This window comes from Schistocerca cancellata, chromosome 4 (assembly GCF_023864275.1).
Source record: "Schistocerca cancellata isolate TAMUIC-IGC-003103 chromosome 4, iqSchCanc2.1, whole genome shotgun sequence".
NCBI lineage: Eukaryota > Metazoa > Arthropoda > Insecta > Orthoptera > Acrididae > Schistocerca > Schistocerca cancellata.
The window spans coordinates 812,747,185-812,766,019 of record NC_064629.1 but is presented as its reverse complement, the minus strand read 5'-3'; the positions used below and the strand labels follow the sequence as shown (position 1 = coordinate 812,766,019).

The following is an 18,835-nucleotide window of genomic DNA, read 5'->3' as shown; positions in this document are numbered from 1 at the left end:
AATGACAATCTCCTAGGCATTAATCCATATGGGTTCCTCATTACCGGTTCATTCACAACCTTTTGTTTATCTTCCAATACCTTTCCTCTCACTCTCCCTATCTGTTCCACATCTCCTAACCCTGTAATAACTTCCACACACCCTGGAAAATGTTCTGACTACCCTACATGCACAACTGTCATTCTCCCCAGCAACTGAATCTTCACACTTACTGGCCATACAGTCTCTACCATTTGGTATGGCCCTTGATACTTTCAGAAAAACATCGTCTTTCCTTTGGTGTGTAGGAAGTTATAGCATCACCCACTGGCCAACCTTACACTGTGGCATTCTTCTGAATTGATAGTATCTCCAGGGTGATAAAATCACTGTTTTGTGTTGATCCTGCAGTGCAGCCTCTATCTGGTGATAACCACTATTCAAATTCATCATTGAAAATTATCTGCATTGCCCTAAATGATCCAAGGTTTCTGCAACGTTTGGCAAAGGGTAGGCAGCCATCGTGGTTTTTGTGTTTTGGTGCCTGTAATACCAACAAAACCTATATTTTTGTGTTCCATCTGTTGATTTTTTTTGACAAAATGACTATTCCTGCCCCCTCCCCATGGACTATTACTTTCTTCAATTATTCTATCTTTCAGCTGTTGATTGATCAATTCCTCCAACATTGGCTGTAAGTACCTAGGAATTCTGTATGGCTGAGGTAGACTGGTGATTCATTTCCCGCCAGTATGGGGTGCTGTGTAATATGCATAGCTGGTTGGTAATGGCCCTTTTGGAGAAAATGAAACCTTAGATTCCAAAAGTAATTTTCCCATCCATTCCCTATTGCTTTCCTCTAGGTGCTTCACTTTTTCTCTAAATGCAGTTTCAGTGGCACCTGGAGATTGTCAATAGTCAATACCCCTTGCATTCCATTCTTCTTCCTCAATATTAGTGATTACTAACCCCTTTGTTAATCCTATGTCCTCTACACTAAAATTATGTATAAAAGGGGCACCTTCTTTTCACCATTCATTTCTTGTATGCATACAACACTTCTTTTAACTAAGCAATCGCCTAATCTAATACTTCATTCTCTTCTAAAAGTTCCACCACACACAAAATTCCTATGCAGGGTTAACTCAACACAGACCTAAAGTGGTTTCCCAGTACCCTTAGGTACACAAATGGGCAAATCAAGTCTTAGTGTGGCCATTCATTGTTTAATCCGTTAGTCTTTCAGATAACATTACAATGGCAGTGGCTTCACCTAACACAAACATTATTCTGTCAAATTCCATCTAATGCTGACGAATATCGATTATGGCAACCCCAGAATCATGTCATAGCCCTCACTCACATGTGTCACAATTTCTACACATTGTTTAAATTGAACCATATCCATGCAAAATTCTATGTCCAGCGATCAACACAATCACACAATCTGTACTGTGGTGAGTCCCCTTGCTTATGTTTCACCAGATCACTATTGGTGACCGACACATGCACCCGTGTCTCATAATATCTTGCAACTCTTTTTCCTACTATTCCTCTTATCGTACAATCCACCTCTGCATACAATTTCATAGCATCCAATCTTACTGGGAATGACTGTAGATGGACCTGGGGTTCCCATTGGTATTTAACACATTTTTTTCCATGGTCCTCTACTTCAAAAACCATTACTTCCTCTTACTTTATTCACATCAACCTGAGGCTTGCGACACTATGTCCTTACATGAACCATTCGTCCACACATGAAACATTTTATACTAGCTACAAACACTGTCCATTTATCCTGCTTTCAGTTGACAAATCAATCTCCTCACATTCTACAGCTAACCATAATGCTGTGCGCAAATCCATTGGACCCCCTTGTCCATATACGTCTTGACATTTCTGAATGCAACCCTCTTAAAAAAGCATTGAGCACCCTTTGCTCAGCTTCTTGCAAAATAATTTCATTGACTGTAACATACTGTCCTAATTCATAGATACATCCATTAACTTTCCTTATATTGTCCGCAGTTTGTTCCCCAATTTCTGAATTTTTCTTAGTTATTACCCCTAATTGTTCCCTATAGAGACTGGCACTGTTTTCTTTCACATACCTCTGAATTAACTCTTCTTTAAATTCTTCAAATGTTGTGGCTCTCTTAAGAGCTTCTGTATACCCTACGTTAAGTTTTAGCTTCCCCTGTTAGTCTCAATTTTGCAACACTCAATAATTCCTTATCACACTAACACTCCAGCTGAGCCATATTCCCAAGGTCTCCCACAAAGGCCTGAGCATCCCCAGTTGCCTTACCAGAAAAAGAAGCAATTAAAATTTTGACTGACAAATCTAAACCCCATTGGGAAGATCACGACTCTACCAACACAGACAGTTCTGTGTTATGCGCAGTTAATTGCACAACCTTTTTTAACAATACACATACAGCTTCCAGCTCTGACACACCTTGCATCTCTGATTCTGTCAAAGCGTTGGCCGTGACAATGCTCATTTTGAGGACTGAAATCCACAAGCCAAGAAAACAAAATGTATTAACTTAATTCTTAGGTCTAACCATGAGCCATCTCAACTCCCAGCATTCCCTAGCTATATGCCCCAATGATTACATGTATGACATTTTACTGGAACTGATTTTGTGAATGGCACTGATTGACCCTCAAGGTTACACTATGCACAGTTAACAGGAACTATCCAATTGTGACTTCCATTACCTTTAAAATTAGACAAATCCACTGGTTCTCTACTCACAATAAAATCTACTTTCCAAAATGCATGGCCATTGAACCCTTTCTCTATGACCAAAACGTAATCAGAAAATTTTTTGGACTGACCATACCACAGACTGTAGGTTTCAAAGTTGTTCTAAGAATGTGATGTCAATTTTCTGACACCAGTGTTGGATTGTCACCCTTGGCGAGTGAAATGAGATGTCAGGGCGACAGTGGTTTTGTTTAATTAACTTCTTTATTCTGGCACTTGGTTGTAGTACATCAGGAACAGCTTGGTGGAGATGTCCAGTTGCCTCTCATTTGAAACAATAAATGTCTGCCGTTGCTGACAGCGCAAAGGGCGGGGCCGAGCGAGGCATCACTCGAATGCCGCTCTCAGCGGTGCTCTGGCTGCAAGCGTGATGACAGAGTGATGGCACAGCTGATAATGGCCATGGACACCCCTCCCCCCCTTCCACCTATGAGCTGGTAGCTCATTGCTCTGGCAACGGCTCTCTCGTGAGTCAAGGTCGAACAGTGGAGCCCATACTGCATTCCAGGGTATCGCTCCAGGTGTCACAGGCTCATGGTGTAGGCTGTGATACTGAGATGAGACTATTTTAGTACATGAATGGCTGAGTACTTATATGCTCCAGACTATGTTCATTTAGGGCTTAAGTTGTGTACTCTAAACACTTCTGTGGTGACAGGTGAAGAAAAGCTTCCGTCCTTCCACTAGCATATTGCAGCATCAGCTACTGCTAACGAATAACGCTCCCGCTTGCTTGCCTGCCTGCCTCTGTTCCAACTTTCTTCTGCTCTGGCATATTTTTTGGCCGAATACAGCTGATACATTACAATATATTATTGTAATATAACTATATGAAGGACCTTAAAGCTTAATGTGCTTACCATTTAATGTTTAAACTACATTCTTAACAGTGATGCAGGAGCAACTGCAACTAAGTTACCTGCCGACCAAACAGTCCTACAGCTTGCAACTGTTCCTTGTATCTTGACTTAATATCAGAATTATCTCCATCAACAAATGCTTCAATGCTGTCTTCATCCTGAAAGAACAACCATGATCAAGTTACTTGTTTTCAACAGAAACTGATAATATCACATTATCTAAAAATGCAAGACACACTCTAAACAATCATTTCCTGTTACTTACATCGTCCTTCCTAATACCATGTGGTGGGAATAATCGGGCTTGTACATAGGTGTCAAATATCTGAACAAGATAATCATTGATAGTGCTGCCTGTTATGGAATATGTATCCTGTAATATTGACACCCACACTTCCAACATATTGTCAAAAGCATCAATAAAGTATTTCTCTTCAGAGGAATTCTACAAAATAAAAGCACAATATTTAGTCTACAATCAAGGATATCTGCTCTGATACAAAATTTGTAAAAGTTAACTGTTGGTTACAAATAAAAATGTAAACCTCTTAAAATACTACATGACAGTGACAGACCATAAAATAATATGAATCTCAAAAGAACTTTGAAATTTTGAACTGTCTCAAGTGACTTCTTGCTCACCGCTATTTAAATGACACTATTTGCTTATATATAATAAAAATGAATATTGTTATGATTTAAATATTATTATACTGTATTATAACAAAGCTGAAAATAATCTGTGTGAAGCCATAGCATTGTGACGACAAAGAGAAAATTATTTGGCCTGACACTGGAAGATGTTCTGGTCAAAAATTTCCATCCCCTAAGAGCAATTCCGGAACGCTGGTCAGAAAGTTCCATCCCCTAAGAGCAATTCTGGAAGGTCTGCAAACTACACATATACAGTGGCTGAAGATTCTTCACTAGGTATAAAATGATTTCCAGCCACAAATTTCTTTAAATTTCGGAACAGGTGGTAAATATGGTTGACATTCCAACAATTCATATTTCAAATAACTGAAGAAAGTTAATCTCCCCTCCCCTCTCCTCTTTAGGTACACCAAGTCTCATCCATGGTAACAAGTAGGCAAATAAAATCAGCTGGATTCTTTTACTGTGCTGAATCTTTTTGTTTTGTTTTGCAAATGATACAAACATTCCAATAAATAGAAAATTGAGAACAGTTTTAGAAAGACTGGTTAAAGAAAGTTTCTTGGCTGTTAATATATGATTCCGAGACAACTCTTTGTCACCAAACTTTGAAAAATCACACTCTATGCAGTTTGGAACTTTAAAAGAACAGCCCTCGCCCCTCCTCCTGCCAGTATATGCTGAAAATATAGCAAACAGATTGAAGAGATTGACAAAGTGAAATTCTTGAGATTACAGCTTGGTAATAAATTTAACTAGAAGGAGCATACTACTGGACTGCACGAGTGCCTAAACAAATTTTTATAGCAATTCAGATGTTGTCACACATTGATGACATGAAAATAAAAAGGCCAGCATATTTCACTTGCTTTCACTCTGTAATGTAATATGGGATGATTTTTAGCGTAATTCATCAAGCCAAGGTAAAATTGTCAGACTCCAAAAACGTGTAATACAAATTATTTGTGGTCTGAATTCGACAAAGTCCTGCTGGGGTCTGTTTGAAAAACTGTGGATACTAACTACTGCATCCCAGGATATTTATTCCTTAATGAAATTTGTCATTAATAATATATCTCTTTTCCAAATCAACAGCACAGTTTATGGAATTATTCCCAAGTTTAACTACTGATAAAGTTCAGTTTAAGAGTAGTCTAAAGGATTAATTGGTGACCAACTTATTCCGCTTCAATGATGAATTTGTTAATGGTACCGACTTACATGTTTGTATTAGTAATATTGTCAAACAATGTGAGTATTATGTACAACTTGAGTTCTGCACATCTTCAGTGCAATAATGTGATCAATGTAAATAAGTGTTGTAACATGATTTTTGTCCTTGATGATGGTTGGCTACAATAGCCTAAGAATTATCATATACACCTCAGTGCATTGTACATTTACCTGTTTTGTGACAAGTTTGTGAAAATTTTTTAAATGAAACTATGTTAAAGATTGAAACTACCTGGCAGATTCAAACTATGTGATGGACTGAGACTTAAACTCGAGACCTTTGCCCTTCATTTGCAAGTGTTCTACCGATTGAGCTACCCAAGCATAACTCACAACCCATTCTGACATATTTACTTCCTCTACTACATTGTCTTCTATCTTCCTTGCAAAAGGCAAAGGTACCAAGTTCGAGTCTTGATCCAGTACCAGTTTTAATCTGCCAGGAAGTTTCAAATCAGTGCACACACTGCTGCAGAGTGAAAATTTCGCATTAAAGATTTTTTGACTTATTCCACATTCAAGCAAGTTCTGTGGAAGATACATTACCATACATTTTTATCTTCATAGATCTGTACTGTGTATCCTTGTTCAATGAAATATTCTACATCCTCGAGGATTTCCTCCCTATGGATCAAGTGGAGCAAAATGTACATTTAGTATTATATTGGTTTTTAATGTAATTTAACAAGTGAGACACCTATTTTGGACAAAGCTATTTAGTAGTAAATTTAAAATGTATCATTCATGCTTATGTATCTAATTGTTTTCACCTGTGGTTAAAGTTTTGGGATATCTTACGAGTTTCTCCCAACGGTGAACACTGAGTATTCTGAAGCTAATGTTCATACTGTTTGAAAACAATATACGGATCCAAAAAAGATATAAAACCATCTCAAGGGTATTACAAGGCTAACAACTATAGAGGAAACAGATATTCTCCTTGCTGAATTGAGACATGTCGTAAGATTAGGTCATTCTCAAGGTAGATGTGTTACATTTCCAGTACCAGTGGAAGATGATTGGATTCAGTTAAGCAGAAAGAAACCTACTTCAGGATGTGAAAGAGCTTCTTGATTTTCTGTGTATTCACTAGGCAAAATGCTACATTCGTTCTGGATGGGATGAACAGAGATCTAGTTCAGGTTCCTGGGTGGTTAACATGATGTATCTTAAGCAATTACAAAGGAGAAAGTAAGTCTGCACTACTAAAACGTCTAGAAGTTTAAACCAGATGATGTAAATAGTGCAGTTAAACACAGTGATGAGTGCTATGATTATGAGTGAGCTACTCAACCAGCAAAACAGCATGTGTGCAGGTGCCATAATATACTATAAATGGCAATATTCAAAATTTACCAAATAAGTAGGGAGATACAAAAAGGTCACGAACCCAATTCTGCCATAACTGCATTTAAAAAGAATTTGGTGGTTTCAAGGTGGGTCAAGTTTGCAAATAACTAGCAACAACAAATATTGCCATTATTCCATCCTGGATTTTCCATCACTTAACATTAATATAAGGATGACATAAGTGAATAATTAGAATGTATGAAGAATGCAGTTCTGTGGCAAGCAGAAGAAAACATATAGTGACTATGGACACTAACATGTGTTCTATATTGCGGAATAGTGTCTGCATTGATGCGAGGTGACAATACCTAATGGACGCAATCAATTTAATGATCATAAACAGGCCTACTAAACCACTGACATATCAAAATAGAGCAGGTGCTAATTCAAATATTGGCATAATAGAAGCAGGATATTAAAGTGTAGTAGTTAGATGGTAGTCTATTGTAAGAGATCATAACACAATATACAAAGTTGTGAAGTATAAAAGGGATGTAAAATCTCGAGGGTACATGATCACTACACGATTCAAAAGCTTACTGGTCACTTTTAAGGGGATGTTTTAACTTAGCAGAGTGGCAAGAGGATAATCTCAGCCTTAAAGAGAGAACAAGCGGCTGGGAAAGGCAGTAAAAACGTAAACGTAAACAGTGCAGTCATTGTTTTAGTGCGAAAACGGAACGATTTATCTGACATTCAACAGGGCATTGGCTTTTGGACCAAGGGTGGAGGCACTTCCAAAACAGATAAGTTTGTAAACTGTTCCTGTGTCAATTATATGCAGAAAAAAAAAAATGATGGAGAGATTCACTCAGCCCTGAATAAGGATGACCGCTTGCAGCCTTACTTTTTCAGTAGACTTTGACATTTCACCTGTCACCCACAGCCATAGTAATAGAGTGCTGAGGTTTTCTGTAATAGATTCTAAAACTTTAAATAAGTTCCACTTAGTGTTGGCCAACTGGCCTTGTTCTCTGCATGCCCAGGCTAGTATCAAGATGTCATTTGTGGCAATACACTTTGTTTCTAAGTTGCCCAGACCATTTTTTCTTGCATTCCAGACACTATGAGGGTGAGTCTTGTAAGTGTTTAAGTGTTTATGCAGATGTCATAATGCAGAAGTATACCACTTCAAAATGGGCACCAAGCATTAGCACTAGAGAATTCAAATTAATAACATTTTAGGCAGTTATTATGTGTTAATGCCAAATGAAATTTTGCCACATGCTAAACTGAAAGATGTTCTGGTGACATTTATTTTTGATACCAGTGCATCAGTCTCAGTCATTAAGTCTACATACTTTAGTTAGTGTATTCCCTTGCTCAGTGAAGTGCAGTCAAAGCTGTGGGGTTCTGGCCACCATGAGATGCCACTTTTAGGTTACGTGCAACTGACAGTCCCTTATAATAATGTATCTCTTCGTTGTGTAGGATCCACCAGTGGAGAACACTTTTGACTTTGGTGTCATTACATCATGAAGTGCACTCCACTGGCTCATCTGCACCCCCGTGAAGCTAATGATACACATTGTACACAATTTGAGCAACTTTTTGAATCAGGTTTGGGGAAGGCAGTTTACTCACAACGCCACACTGTCTTCAAGCCAACGGCAAGTCTGTGACTTTGGAAAGCACACCCAATTCTGTTGGAAATTAAGAATTAGGTTACGACTGAACTAGACAGATTATAACAACAACAGGTTTTGTTCCCCATTTTCTACAATTAGTGGGCTTCATGGTTAATGGTGGTTAAACATCCTGGAGGCTTTCTTCAGTCATGTGGAAACTTCAAGCAAATAATTAATGTGCAACCACACATTGATTCTTAACCCTTGCCTTCTTCAAATGACCTTTTTTCTAAACATTCTGGAAAAAATTATTTTCTAAAACCTATTTTGTTGAGGCATATTTTCACTAGTCTCTAGATGAAAATTCAAAGTCAAGTTATAGCCTTGAACACACCATTCAGACTGTGTCAATATAGCAGGTTGCCTATTGGCATGGCCAGTGTCCCCATCATGTTCCAGAGGTTTCTTGAACTTGCTATTGCAGGGATTCTGTATTGTGTGAATTATCTTGAAGATATCTACAACTATTTACATACTCCACAAGCCACTGTATGGTGCACAGTGGAGGGTACCTTGTACCACTACTAGTTATTTCCTTTCCTTTTCCACTTGCAGAGCGAGGAAAAAAGGACTATCTATATGCCTCTGTAGAAGCCCCAATTTCTGTCTTCAGTGTCCTTATGCAAAGTGTATGTTGGCAGCAGCAGAATCATTCTGCAGTCAGCTTAATGCCAGTTCTCTACATTTTCTCAAAAGTGTTTTGCAAAAGGAAATTTACACTTTGTTTTAGTAAGATCAACAGTGCAAAAGCTTGCTGCTGAAGTGTGTAATTCCTATCCAAAACTAAAAAATATAGAGTAAATAGGATGTAATCAATACACCTGCACCACAATATTCAACTGCAAGACTAATAACTAAATAGTCAGCAAATGCAAATGACACTATAATTAAGATATATGCAATTACAGTAATAACAGAGGCGAGAATAAGGAAGTTCCCATAAAATGAGCGCCCTATTCACTAGTTGCTGTGTTGTCCAAAGATAAATTCAGTTTTTTCTTTATCATTTTTAATCAGTCAAAAAAAATGCTGCCAGTTTCCCCCTCCACCCCCCCCCCCCCCAAATGGATTCCAAATGGAATGTTTCACTAAATCAAGTCAAAGGTGGTGCACACAATGGAGTGCAGTGCTGGTGTGTCTGGGACAGACTATATCTTCTATACCTTAAGCACCAAAGAGGTGCAGCCTAGTGGCCAGTAGGAGCTTAGCTTTAGAGATAGATATAGGTAGGGCAGAAGAAGATTAGGGAACTTATTGTTAGAGATGGAGCACAGACTAAAATAGGAAAGGAATGGAAAGGCAAATTGTTGTGACTCGCCGATTATTCAAAGTGCCACCGCGCAATTACGCACGTCCTCTACGTGCGGCGCCGTCTGCCAGCCATGCAGCAGCTGCGCCACCTAAGCGGTCAGCCGAGCAGCGGCCGCTAGACTGAGACTCAGTGTTTAATCGAATGCCGACTTGTACACAGGTCAACTTACTCAGTGACTTATATGTGTTGTTGTGTTGTCCGAAATATGTGTTAAACTTGAAGATTTAACACAGATCATCTGTGTCCTTTTCAAAGGAACCCTTTTGGCATTTGACTTGTTCAACTGAGGACAACTACCAAAAATCTGAGTCGGGATGGTTGAATGTGGAACTGAAGGTCGCTCCTTTCAAGGAAGTGCAGTGTACACTTCTGTGAAAGACTGCTGGGTCTGCATATCGATCCAGCTCTGCGAGCACCTAGGGTCTACCTAACTCCCTCGCAGTGGATGACACGATTGATCATCGAATATGATGGTCTTGTTGGTCTGTATTTGTATATCTTCAATCTATCCTGAGTAACACAAAAAACAATACACATTGTCTCAGATAAAGGATCTGTGAAAAAGGCACTTCAAGATTGTTCCATTAAGTTTCGGGTGTGCAGCCGCAAGAAATCTCCTTCTTCTTCTAATATTTCGGCTGTAAAACGTTCAGCCATCTTCAGAATGAGCCGCAAGACTGCCGCTCCAGTGCTTGCTTCGTCCCTTTATACTGTTGTACCGCACGACTGCGCATGCGGCCACAGATGCAAATGCGCCAGAGACGTTGGTCGGCGGCAGAGACGGTCATAATGCGCAAGTTGTATCTATGACTCCGCAGTTGATCTTTGTTGGCATATCGATATATCATTGTGAGCTGCACTGTGACAACGTCTTTGCGAGTTTATTACAGCAAGTGCCGGATTGCAGGATTTATCAAGATTGAAACCACTGTCTCTATTAATTAAGTTCGTCGTCAAGCGAATTTCAATTGCCTCCTTTACTATCGAGTCCCAAAATGACGATGCAGTTGCCAAAATTTTGACGTTGTCATACAACATACTGTGACCATTATCAATTACTGTCCAAGAAAGATGTACAGAACACCAGAGGTAAACACGACTTTTACAACCTAACAAGTCGGCTGTGGCAGAGCACTGTATTGATAATGGTCACAGTATGTTGTATGACAACATTGAAATTTTGGCAACTACATCGCCATTTTGGGACTCGATAGTAAAGGAGGCAACTGAAATTCGCTTGACGACGAACTTAATTAATAGAGATAGTGGTTTCAATCATGATAAATCCTGGAATCCGGCACTTGCTGTAATAAACTCGCAAAGACGTCGTCACAGTGCAGCTCACAATGATATATCAATATGCCAACGAAGATCAACTGCGGAGTCATAGATACAACTCGCGCATTATGCACGTCTCTGCCGCCGACCAATGTCTCTGGCGCATTTGCATCTGTGGCCGCATGCGCAGTCGCGCAGTACAACAGTATAAAGGGACGAAGCAAGCACTGGAGCGGCAGTCTTGCGGCTCACTCTGAAGATGGCTGAATGTTTTACAGCCGAAATATTAGAAGAAGAAGGAGATTTCTTGCGGCTGCACACCCGAAACTTAATGGAACAGTCTTTGCGCCGCCAAAACCTGAAGATTCGCACTTCAAGATGTTTATTGTTTTAAGAAATGATGCTTTTAATTTTAAATTCCTTAGTTGCAGTAAGCACAACAGGTAAGAATCATATGTGAGACTCAGAAATCACACTAACCTTTCAAAACTGAAATGTCCCATGTATAAAAGATGCATTACAAATACAATGAGAATGGTCAAAATGAATACACTATTTTCCTGCATAAAAAATAAAAATCAAACAGTGGAAAATCCAGGGTGGAATAGTGACAATATTGTGAAAAGGATAGAATAATACTCAACATATAACATAAATGTTGAGTTGCAGATAAGCACAACAAAAAGACTGTCAAACAAGTAAGCTTTCAGCCAAAAAGGCCTTCATCAGAATATATATCTCTCTCTCTCTCTCTCTCTCTCTCTCTCTCTCTCTCTCTCTCTCTCTCACACACACACACACACACACACACACACACACACACACACCAGTGTGAGCATAAATGCAACTATCATACACACATGACCACAGTCTGGCTGCTGAGGCTAGACTGTGGGCAGCAGCTCAAGATGCGAGGAGCAATATGGGTGGTGGGTGTAAGGAGAAGGCTGGGGAGCAGTGTAGGGGTGGAGGATGATAAAGTACTGCTTGGAGGAGTGAAAGGAAACATAAGATTTAACTTCCCATCAATCAGAAGCTCAGATAGAAATGACAAGGAAAGAAATCAACCGTGTCAATTTCACAGGAACTTTCCTACCATTTGTTTCAATGAGTTATGCAATGTTTGGTTGAGGAAGAGAAAATTTAATGTTAATGCTAATGTAACAAAATTTTCTGTGAAGGAAGTAAGCTCTTGACTCAGTGTCATTGATACTATATTACTGTTTGTGATGGCAAAGGCAGCTACACATAAAACATTTTCTAGGGGATACAAGTCTACTGCTTCAATCTGTCATATATAATTTCACCAATTCTGGTTTAACACCAGAGACACAATGGAATAAGAAGGTTCATGTGAATATGACAGTGGATGCCCCACTGATAGTACTGAGAACATTGTGCCATCTGGGAGTCTCATACAGCACTCTGTCTTCAGACCACAAGTGGTCTACTGGGACCATCCGACCGCCGTGTCATCCTCAGAGGAGGATGCGCATAGGAGGGGCATGGGTTCAGCACACCGCTCTCCCGGTCATTATGATGGTATTCTTGACCGAAGCCGCTACCATTCGGTCGAGTAGCTCCTCAATTGGCATCACGAGGCTGAGTGCACCCCGAAAAATGGCAACAGCGCATGGCAGCTGGATGGTCACACAACCAAGTGCCAGCCAAGCGCAACAGCGCTTAACTTTGGCGATCTCACGGGAACCTGTGTATCGACTGCGGCAAGGTCGTTGCCCTGGTAGTCTCATATGCCTTTATGAAATCAAAGATGAAATCTGTGAGATTCTATCTTCAAATTAAAAGTCTGTTGTACAGATGCCTTCACCAGCATCAGCTTGCTAGCTGTATCATTTCCTCCTGAATCCATACTGAAACTGACTAAAGAGCTTCTAGGCTTTAAGATTCAGACCAGGTACCAATTTATCATCAACTTCAGAGTTTTACTTATACACATGGTTAATGTGATGCTTCAGAAATTATACAGGCCAGTTCGGTCTATTCCAAGTTTGAGGAGATGAAGTAAAATTCTACTGACAATTTAAGAAATTATTCTTTTGTCATATATTATTAAGAAATACTAGAAAGCAACTCTTTGGTTAATTTTCAAGGCACCATAATCTGCTGTAGCAGATTGACTCATGAGACAGAATGACCTCCACACCAATGATTAAGGATTCCAAAAACAATGGCTGTGCAAAACTTAACTTGCACTTTCCTCATATAACATCCTGAAAGCCATGGATTAAAACAGCCAGGTAGATGTAGTATTTCTTGACTTCCACTACCACACCAATGCTTAATAACTAAAGTACGGCTGTATGGAGTACCAATGTAATCTCTGATTAGACTGTGGATATTTTTGGTAGGAAGGACAGAGTATATTATCTTGACTGGAGAGTCACTGACAGACGCAGAAGCAATTCCAGGAGTGTCCCAGGGAAATGTGCTGGGATACTTGTTATTTATTCTGTGAATTAATTAACTAACAGACTTTCCGTAGATGATCAGTAGTCTATAATGAAGTAATACCCGAAAAAAGCTGCACAAATATTGTCAGATCTTGATAAGTTTTCAAAGTTGTGTAAAGACTGGCAACTAGCTATAAATGTTCAGAAATGTAACATTGAGCATCTCATAAAATGAAAAAGCATTTTATCACATGGTTACAATATCAATTAGTCACATTTGGAATCAGTTCATTTATACAAATACCTGGGTGTAACAATTTATAGGGAAGTTAAAGGAATGGTCACAAAAACTCAGCCATGGGTAAAGCAGGTGGAAGACTTTACTGCATTGCTAGAATATTGAGAAAAAGGAATTCATCTACAAAGTATACTTCTTACAAAACAATCATGCAACCCATCATAGAATATGACCCAAGAGTTAAGAGCCCGTACACAACAAGTCCAACAGGAGAGATCAAATTATGCAAAGAAGGGTGGTCCGATTGGACACATGTTTCTTTGACCTATGGGAGACCACCACAGAGATGCTGTAAAACCAGCACTGGTAGACATTTGAAGTTTCAAACCACCTATCCTGCAAAAGCTTGCTTACAAAGTTCCAAGAACTAGCTTTAAGTGAAGAATCTAGGAATATATTAAAACCATTAGATATTTTTCCTGTGGGGAATGCAAAGACTGACTACATTAATTACAGAACACATAGAGGCACTTTTGCAATTACTCTTCCCACACTCCATATGTGAACGGAGAGTGTAGATGCCCCAATAAGTGGTATAATGGGGAGCACACTCCGTCACGCATTTCACAGTCATTTGCGGAGTATAAATGTAGATACATACACAGATAAGCTGTTGCTGAAACACAACCTCAGGCAATGTCAAATGTATGTTTCCAAGTGAAGAGGAGGCAATTACTGACTTTGCTACTGTTGGAGCTAAGTTCAAGCCACTCCTCTCCATGGGCAATTTGCGAAAATGAATGCTCGATCACAGCTAAAATTTACAGTAGCTGAGGCAAAATGCTCTGCCAGCATCTGGGATATGCCTCCAGGTGGCTTCCAAAACTTTTAGTTAGTGGAATCGTTAACTGAGTCTCAGAGCACTTCCCACCAGGTCTTCTTGCTCTGTTTAACTATTCATTGGGGTTTAGCCATTTTCCTTTGAAAAGCTGGGGGATTCTCTCAGGGCATTCAGCATGTGAATCCCCATGTGCCACATGCCAGGCCCGCACCGCTGAGAAACACATATCACTCCACTAACAGGCTGTTACATAGTACAATGTGAGGACTATGGGGTGAAAGAGTCGGTGACATATTGGATTGTATCACTAATGTTTACACCCAGTTCAGAAAGCTATCTAGGTGCTGAAGCCAATTGGAGCCTACTTGACTGTGCCAATCAAACATCTTGGTGGCTTCCTTTTGTGCACTGCTCTGTCTAGTAGAGGGATCCACAGTAGGAAGTAGGCAATGGACTGTAGAACAGCAGCACTCTCTCACTACACAGAATCCACCACAGTTGGAGGGAGCATTATGAGCTGTCTATGGCAGAAGATGGCACTCTAGCAATGCCAAACTGCATTTGACACACACGTGCGCGCACGCTCACACACACACACACACACACACACACACACACACAGAGTATGCTGTTTCTATGCCACTCACCTGTTCTTCTCCAATAGCCAGTCCACACCAACTGCAAGTCAGATGGGTTAAGCAATTCAACATAGATCTGAGCAGTCCATCTGGCACACCCACCAACAAGGCAGGTGGGAAAAATGCAATCAATTTTCGCAGACTGTTGGAAATACCCAAGGCTTCTTGATCAATAATCTCAATGCTAAAAAAAATGAAAAGGAGAAAAGAAGCAGTACTGTAAAGAAAGATATCAAAATCTCCTTAATAGACCTTAAATTACAAATAATACACTGAACAGCAAGAACATTATGACCACTGACCTACTATCAATTTAAGCCCATCCAGGCGATAGTAGTGTCACCTGGGGAGGAATGACTGCTAGTCACACACATGCATGGCGTACATAGTATCAGTGAGCATGCTGTCCATGTGTAGAATGGGGAAGGTGTGCGATTTAGCCGAGTTTGAGCGAGGGCACATTGTGATGGCCCAAAGGCTCAGCACGACCATTTCGGAAACTTCATGACTTGTCGGGTGTTCAAGGGGTGCTGTATTGAGTGTCTTCAACACATGGCAAAACCAAGGTGAAACCATGTCCACACATCGTGGGGTTGGACGGCCACCCCTCATTACATATTTTGGATGTCGTAGATTGGGCATACTGGTAAAAGAGGACAGGTGGTAACTGTGGCAGAACTAACATCAGACTCTAATGCGGGGTAGAGTACAAAAGTGTGTGAACACACAGTGCACTGAACACTCCTAACAATGGGCCTCCGCAGCCAATGACCCATGAAGTGCCGATGTTTAACACCATGACATTGGCAACTACGACTGAAATGGGCAAGTGACTATCAGTACTGGACATTGCCACAGTGGCAGAGTGTTGCATGGTCTGACGAATCCTGATACCTTCTTCATCATGCTGATGGGAAGGTGTGAATCCATAATCAAACTGTACTGTGAGACAGAGACAAGCTGGCGGCAGCTCCATTATGCTTTGGGGAACAGTCACATGGACAGCCATTGGTCCAGCGGAGCTTGTGCAAGGCACCATGATGGGCAAGGAGTATTTTACACAGGTTGCAGACCACATACACCCTTTTACTATGATCATGTTTCCTGACAGCTGTGCTAGCCCCCCAACTCACGAGATCTGAGCCCAATCAAACACATCTGGGATGTGACTGAACATGGCATCACAGCTAATCACCCCCTCCCAAATTTACAGGACTTACAGAACCTTGTGTAGAAAAGGATATTTGTTTTCTTTTTTCCCTCCAGAACACACACAAAATGATATTATATAGCACCACTGCAATTTTAAGTGGCTAGAAATTCATTAGTTCATCTTTCCTGCATTTCAAAGAAACATATAAAGCAGAACCAGTTATATATACTTACCTGGAAACAAGTTCCAGGAAGTTCTCCATAAACTTTGCAGCATAGTGGACCCTCTCATCTCTAGAGGCAATTACTGGCCCATTTAGAGATGCCAATTGCATTATGCAATTCATTGAATTTTGCAACATATCTGGATATTGCCGTACATTCCAATGGATCTGTAAATTCAGAGAACTTGCATTATGATCAGATTCTAAAGTTTCAAAAATAATGTAACACTTTAAAATGATAACTCTCTGACTACTTACTGTAAAAAACAGCCTCAAGAGATCTGGATTCAACATCATATCCTTCCACTGACTTGTTAGTCTTAGCGATGATGGCTGTTCACACTCATATATTGTTTCAAAAACACCAATTAATCTTTTTGGAAGTGGAAATGAATTAAGGATTACACCACAAAAACAGAAATTTTCAAATACATGAACCAAATAAATATATAATTCATCAATAGCAACAAGACAGAAGACACATATGATACATTCCTGACAACTAGAAAAGACACTTCAAAACTAATTAGACAAACAAAAAGACAATATGAGAATAGTCAACTCTTAGAAATTGAAGAAGATTTTCAGAAATACAATACCAGAAATTTTTATAAAACTTTTAAAACCAAAATAAAGGGGTACCAACCCCAGAATCTTTGCTTCAAGAAGGAAAATGGACAGTTGGCTCTTAACAACCAAGAAAATTGCAAAGAACTTTCTAAATATTTTAAGAATCTTCTAAATTGCCCCGAGCCCACAGAAAGATTTCCACCAAAAATTCCCCAACAATGCAATCCAGTTTCACTTGCACCAAATGAAGAGGAAATCATTAAAGAAATTCATAGGTTGAAAAACAACAAAGCATCTGGTGAAGATGGAATTGTTGCAGAACTTTTAAAGGCAGCTGGTCCAAAAACCGTTAAAGAAATTACTTCAATCATGCAAAACATTTGGCAAACTGAAAAAATTCCTGATGAATGGAAAACCGCCTTGATTCACCCACTTCATAAGAAGGGAGACAAAACTGATGTTAATAATTACAGAGGAATTTCTCTTCTTCCAGTCACATACAAAATCCTCTCTCAATGTCTTCTGAACCGAGCACAACAACAACTTGAATGGAAAATTGGCGAATATCAAGCAGGTTTCAGGCCAAATAGATCTTGCCCAGAACAGATTTTAGTCCTCAAACTAATTCTCAGACATCAAAAAATTTACAATAAAAAACTAGTTTGTACCTTTGTAGATTTTAGAAAGGCTTATGACTCAGTGGATCGTGAATCTCTTTTCCAAATTGTGAAAGAACAAGGCCTGGATCCTAAAACCACGGCAATTATCAGAGACACGCTAACTGGTACAAAATCAAAAGTAAAGTTCAGAGGAGAAATTTCAGAACCCTTTGAAATAAAAACAGGCGTGAGGCAAGGTGATGGACTCTCTCCGTTGCTATTTAACTGCGTTCTAAAAAAAGTAATACAAGAGTGGCGCGAACGAAAATTGGAGTTCAAAATTGACCAACCAGTGAAATTAGGACGAACAAATATTCGAATAGACTGTTTGGCCTTTGCAGACGACTTGGTTATTCTAACGCAGGACATCCAAATTGCTCAGAAACAAATAGAAATTCTTAAAGAAACAGCAGAAAGAGTAGGTCTCCAAATCTCATTTGAGAAAACACAGTATATGACTAGCAACAAACTGGCACCCAAACTTTTGGAAACTAAGTATGGAAAAATCAAAAGAGTTTCGCAATTCAAATATTTAGGTGAAACAATCTCAGAGACTGGTCTAGAAAAAATTGGAAATGAAATTCGTTGTCAAAAGATGGAGACAGCTTTTAGACTTACAAAAGACATCTACAACAAAAAATGTCTCTCGAGGTACTCTAAATTGAGACATTACAACACGGTCATAAAACCAGAGTGCCTTTATGGGGCTGAAACGCTAATTTTAAACAGAAAAAAGGACATTCAAGAAATCCAAAAAAGAGAAAGAAAAGTAATCAGAAAAATTCTAGGTCCAAAATATACTGAAGAAGGAACATACAGGCTAAGAGCAAATAGTGAAATTCAACAATACACCAGCATATATTCGGATATGAAAAAATGCAGATTAAAATTTTATGGGCATATTAAAAGAATGGATGCTACCAGACTAACTAAACAAGTAGTGGAATTCTACGAAAATCGAAGTAAAGCTAAATTTGAGACAATAAAATGGATTGCTGCTATAAAAGAGGACATGAAAGAGGCAGATATAAA

At 39.5% G+C, this 18,835-nt stretch overlaps 1 protein-coding gene across 2 annotated transcripts in view; it reads right to left on the bottom strand.

Moving 5' to 3' along the window:
* The window catches only part of LOC126184797 (exportin-4-like), a 234,772-nt gene that overhangs the window by 145,524 nt on the left and 70,413 nt on the right, over positions 1–18,835 (bottom strand). For both annotated transcript variants that reach the window (XM_049927380.1, XM_049927381.1), the window contains 5 exons: positions 16,833–16,957; positions 16,585–16,742; positions 15,208–15,382; positions 3,881–4,060; positions 3,675–3,773 (listed from right to left, as the gene is read on the bottom strand). In XM_049927380.1, coding sequence (XP_049783337.1) covers positions 3,675–3,773; positions 3,881–4,060; positions 15,208–15,382; positions 16,585–16,742; positions 16,833–16,957 — 737 coding nt within the window. The remainder of the gene's footprint in view (positions 1–3,674; positions 3,774–3,880; positions 4,061–15,207; positions 15,383–16,584; positions 16,743–16,832; positions 16,958–18,835) is intronic.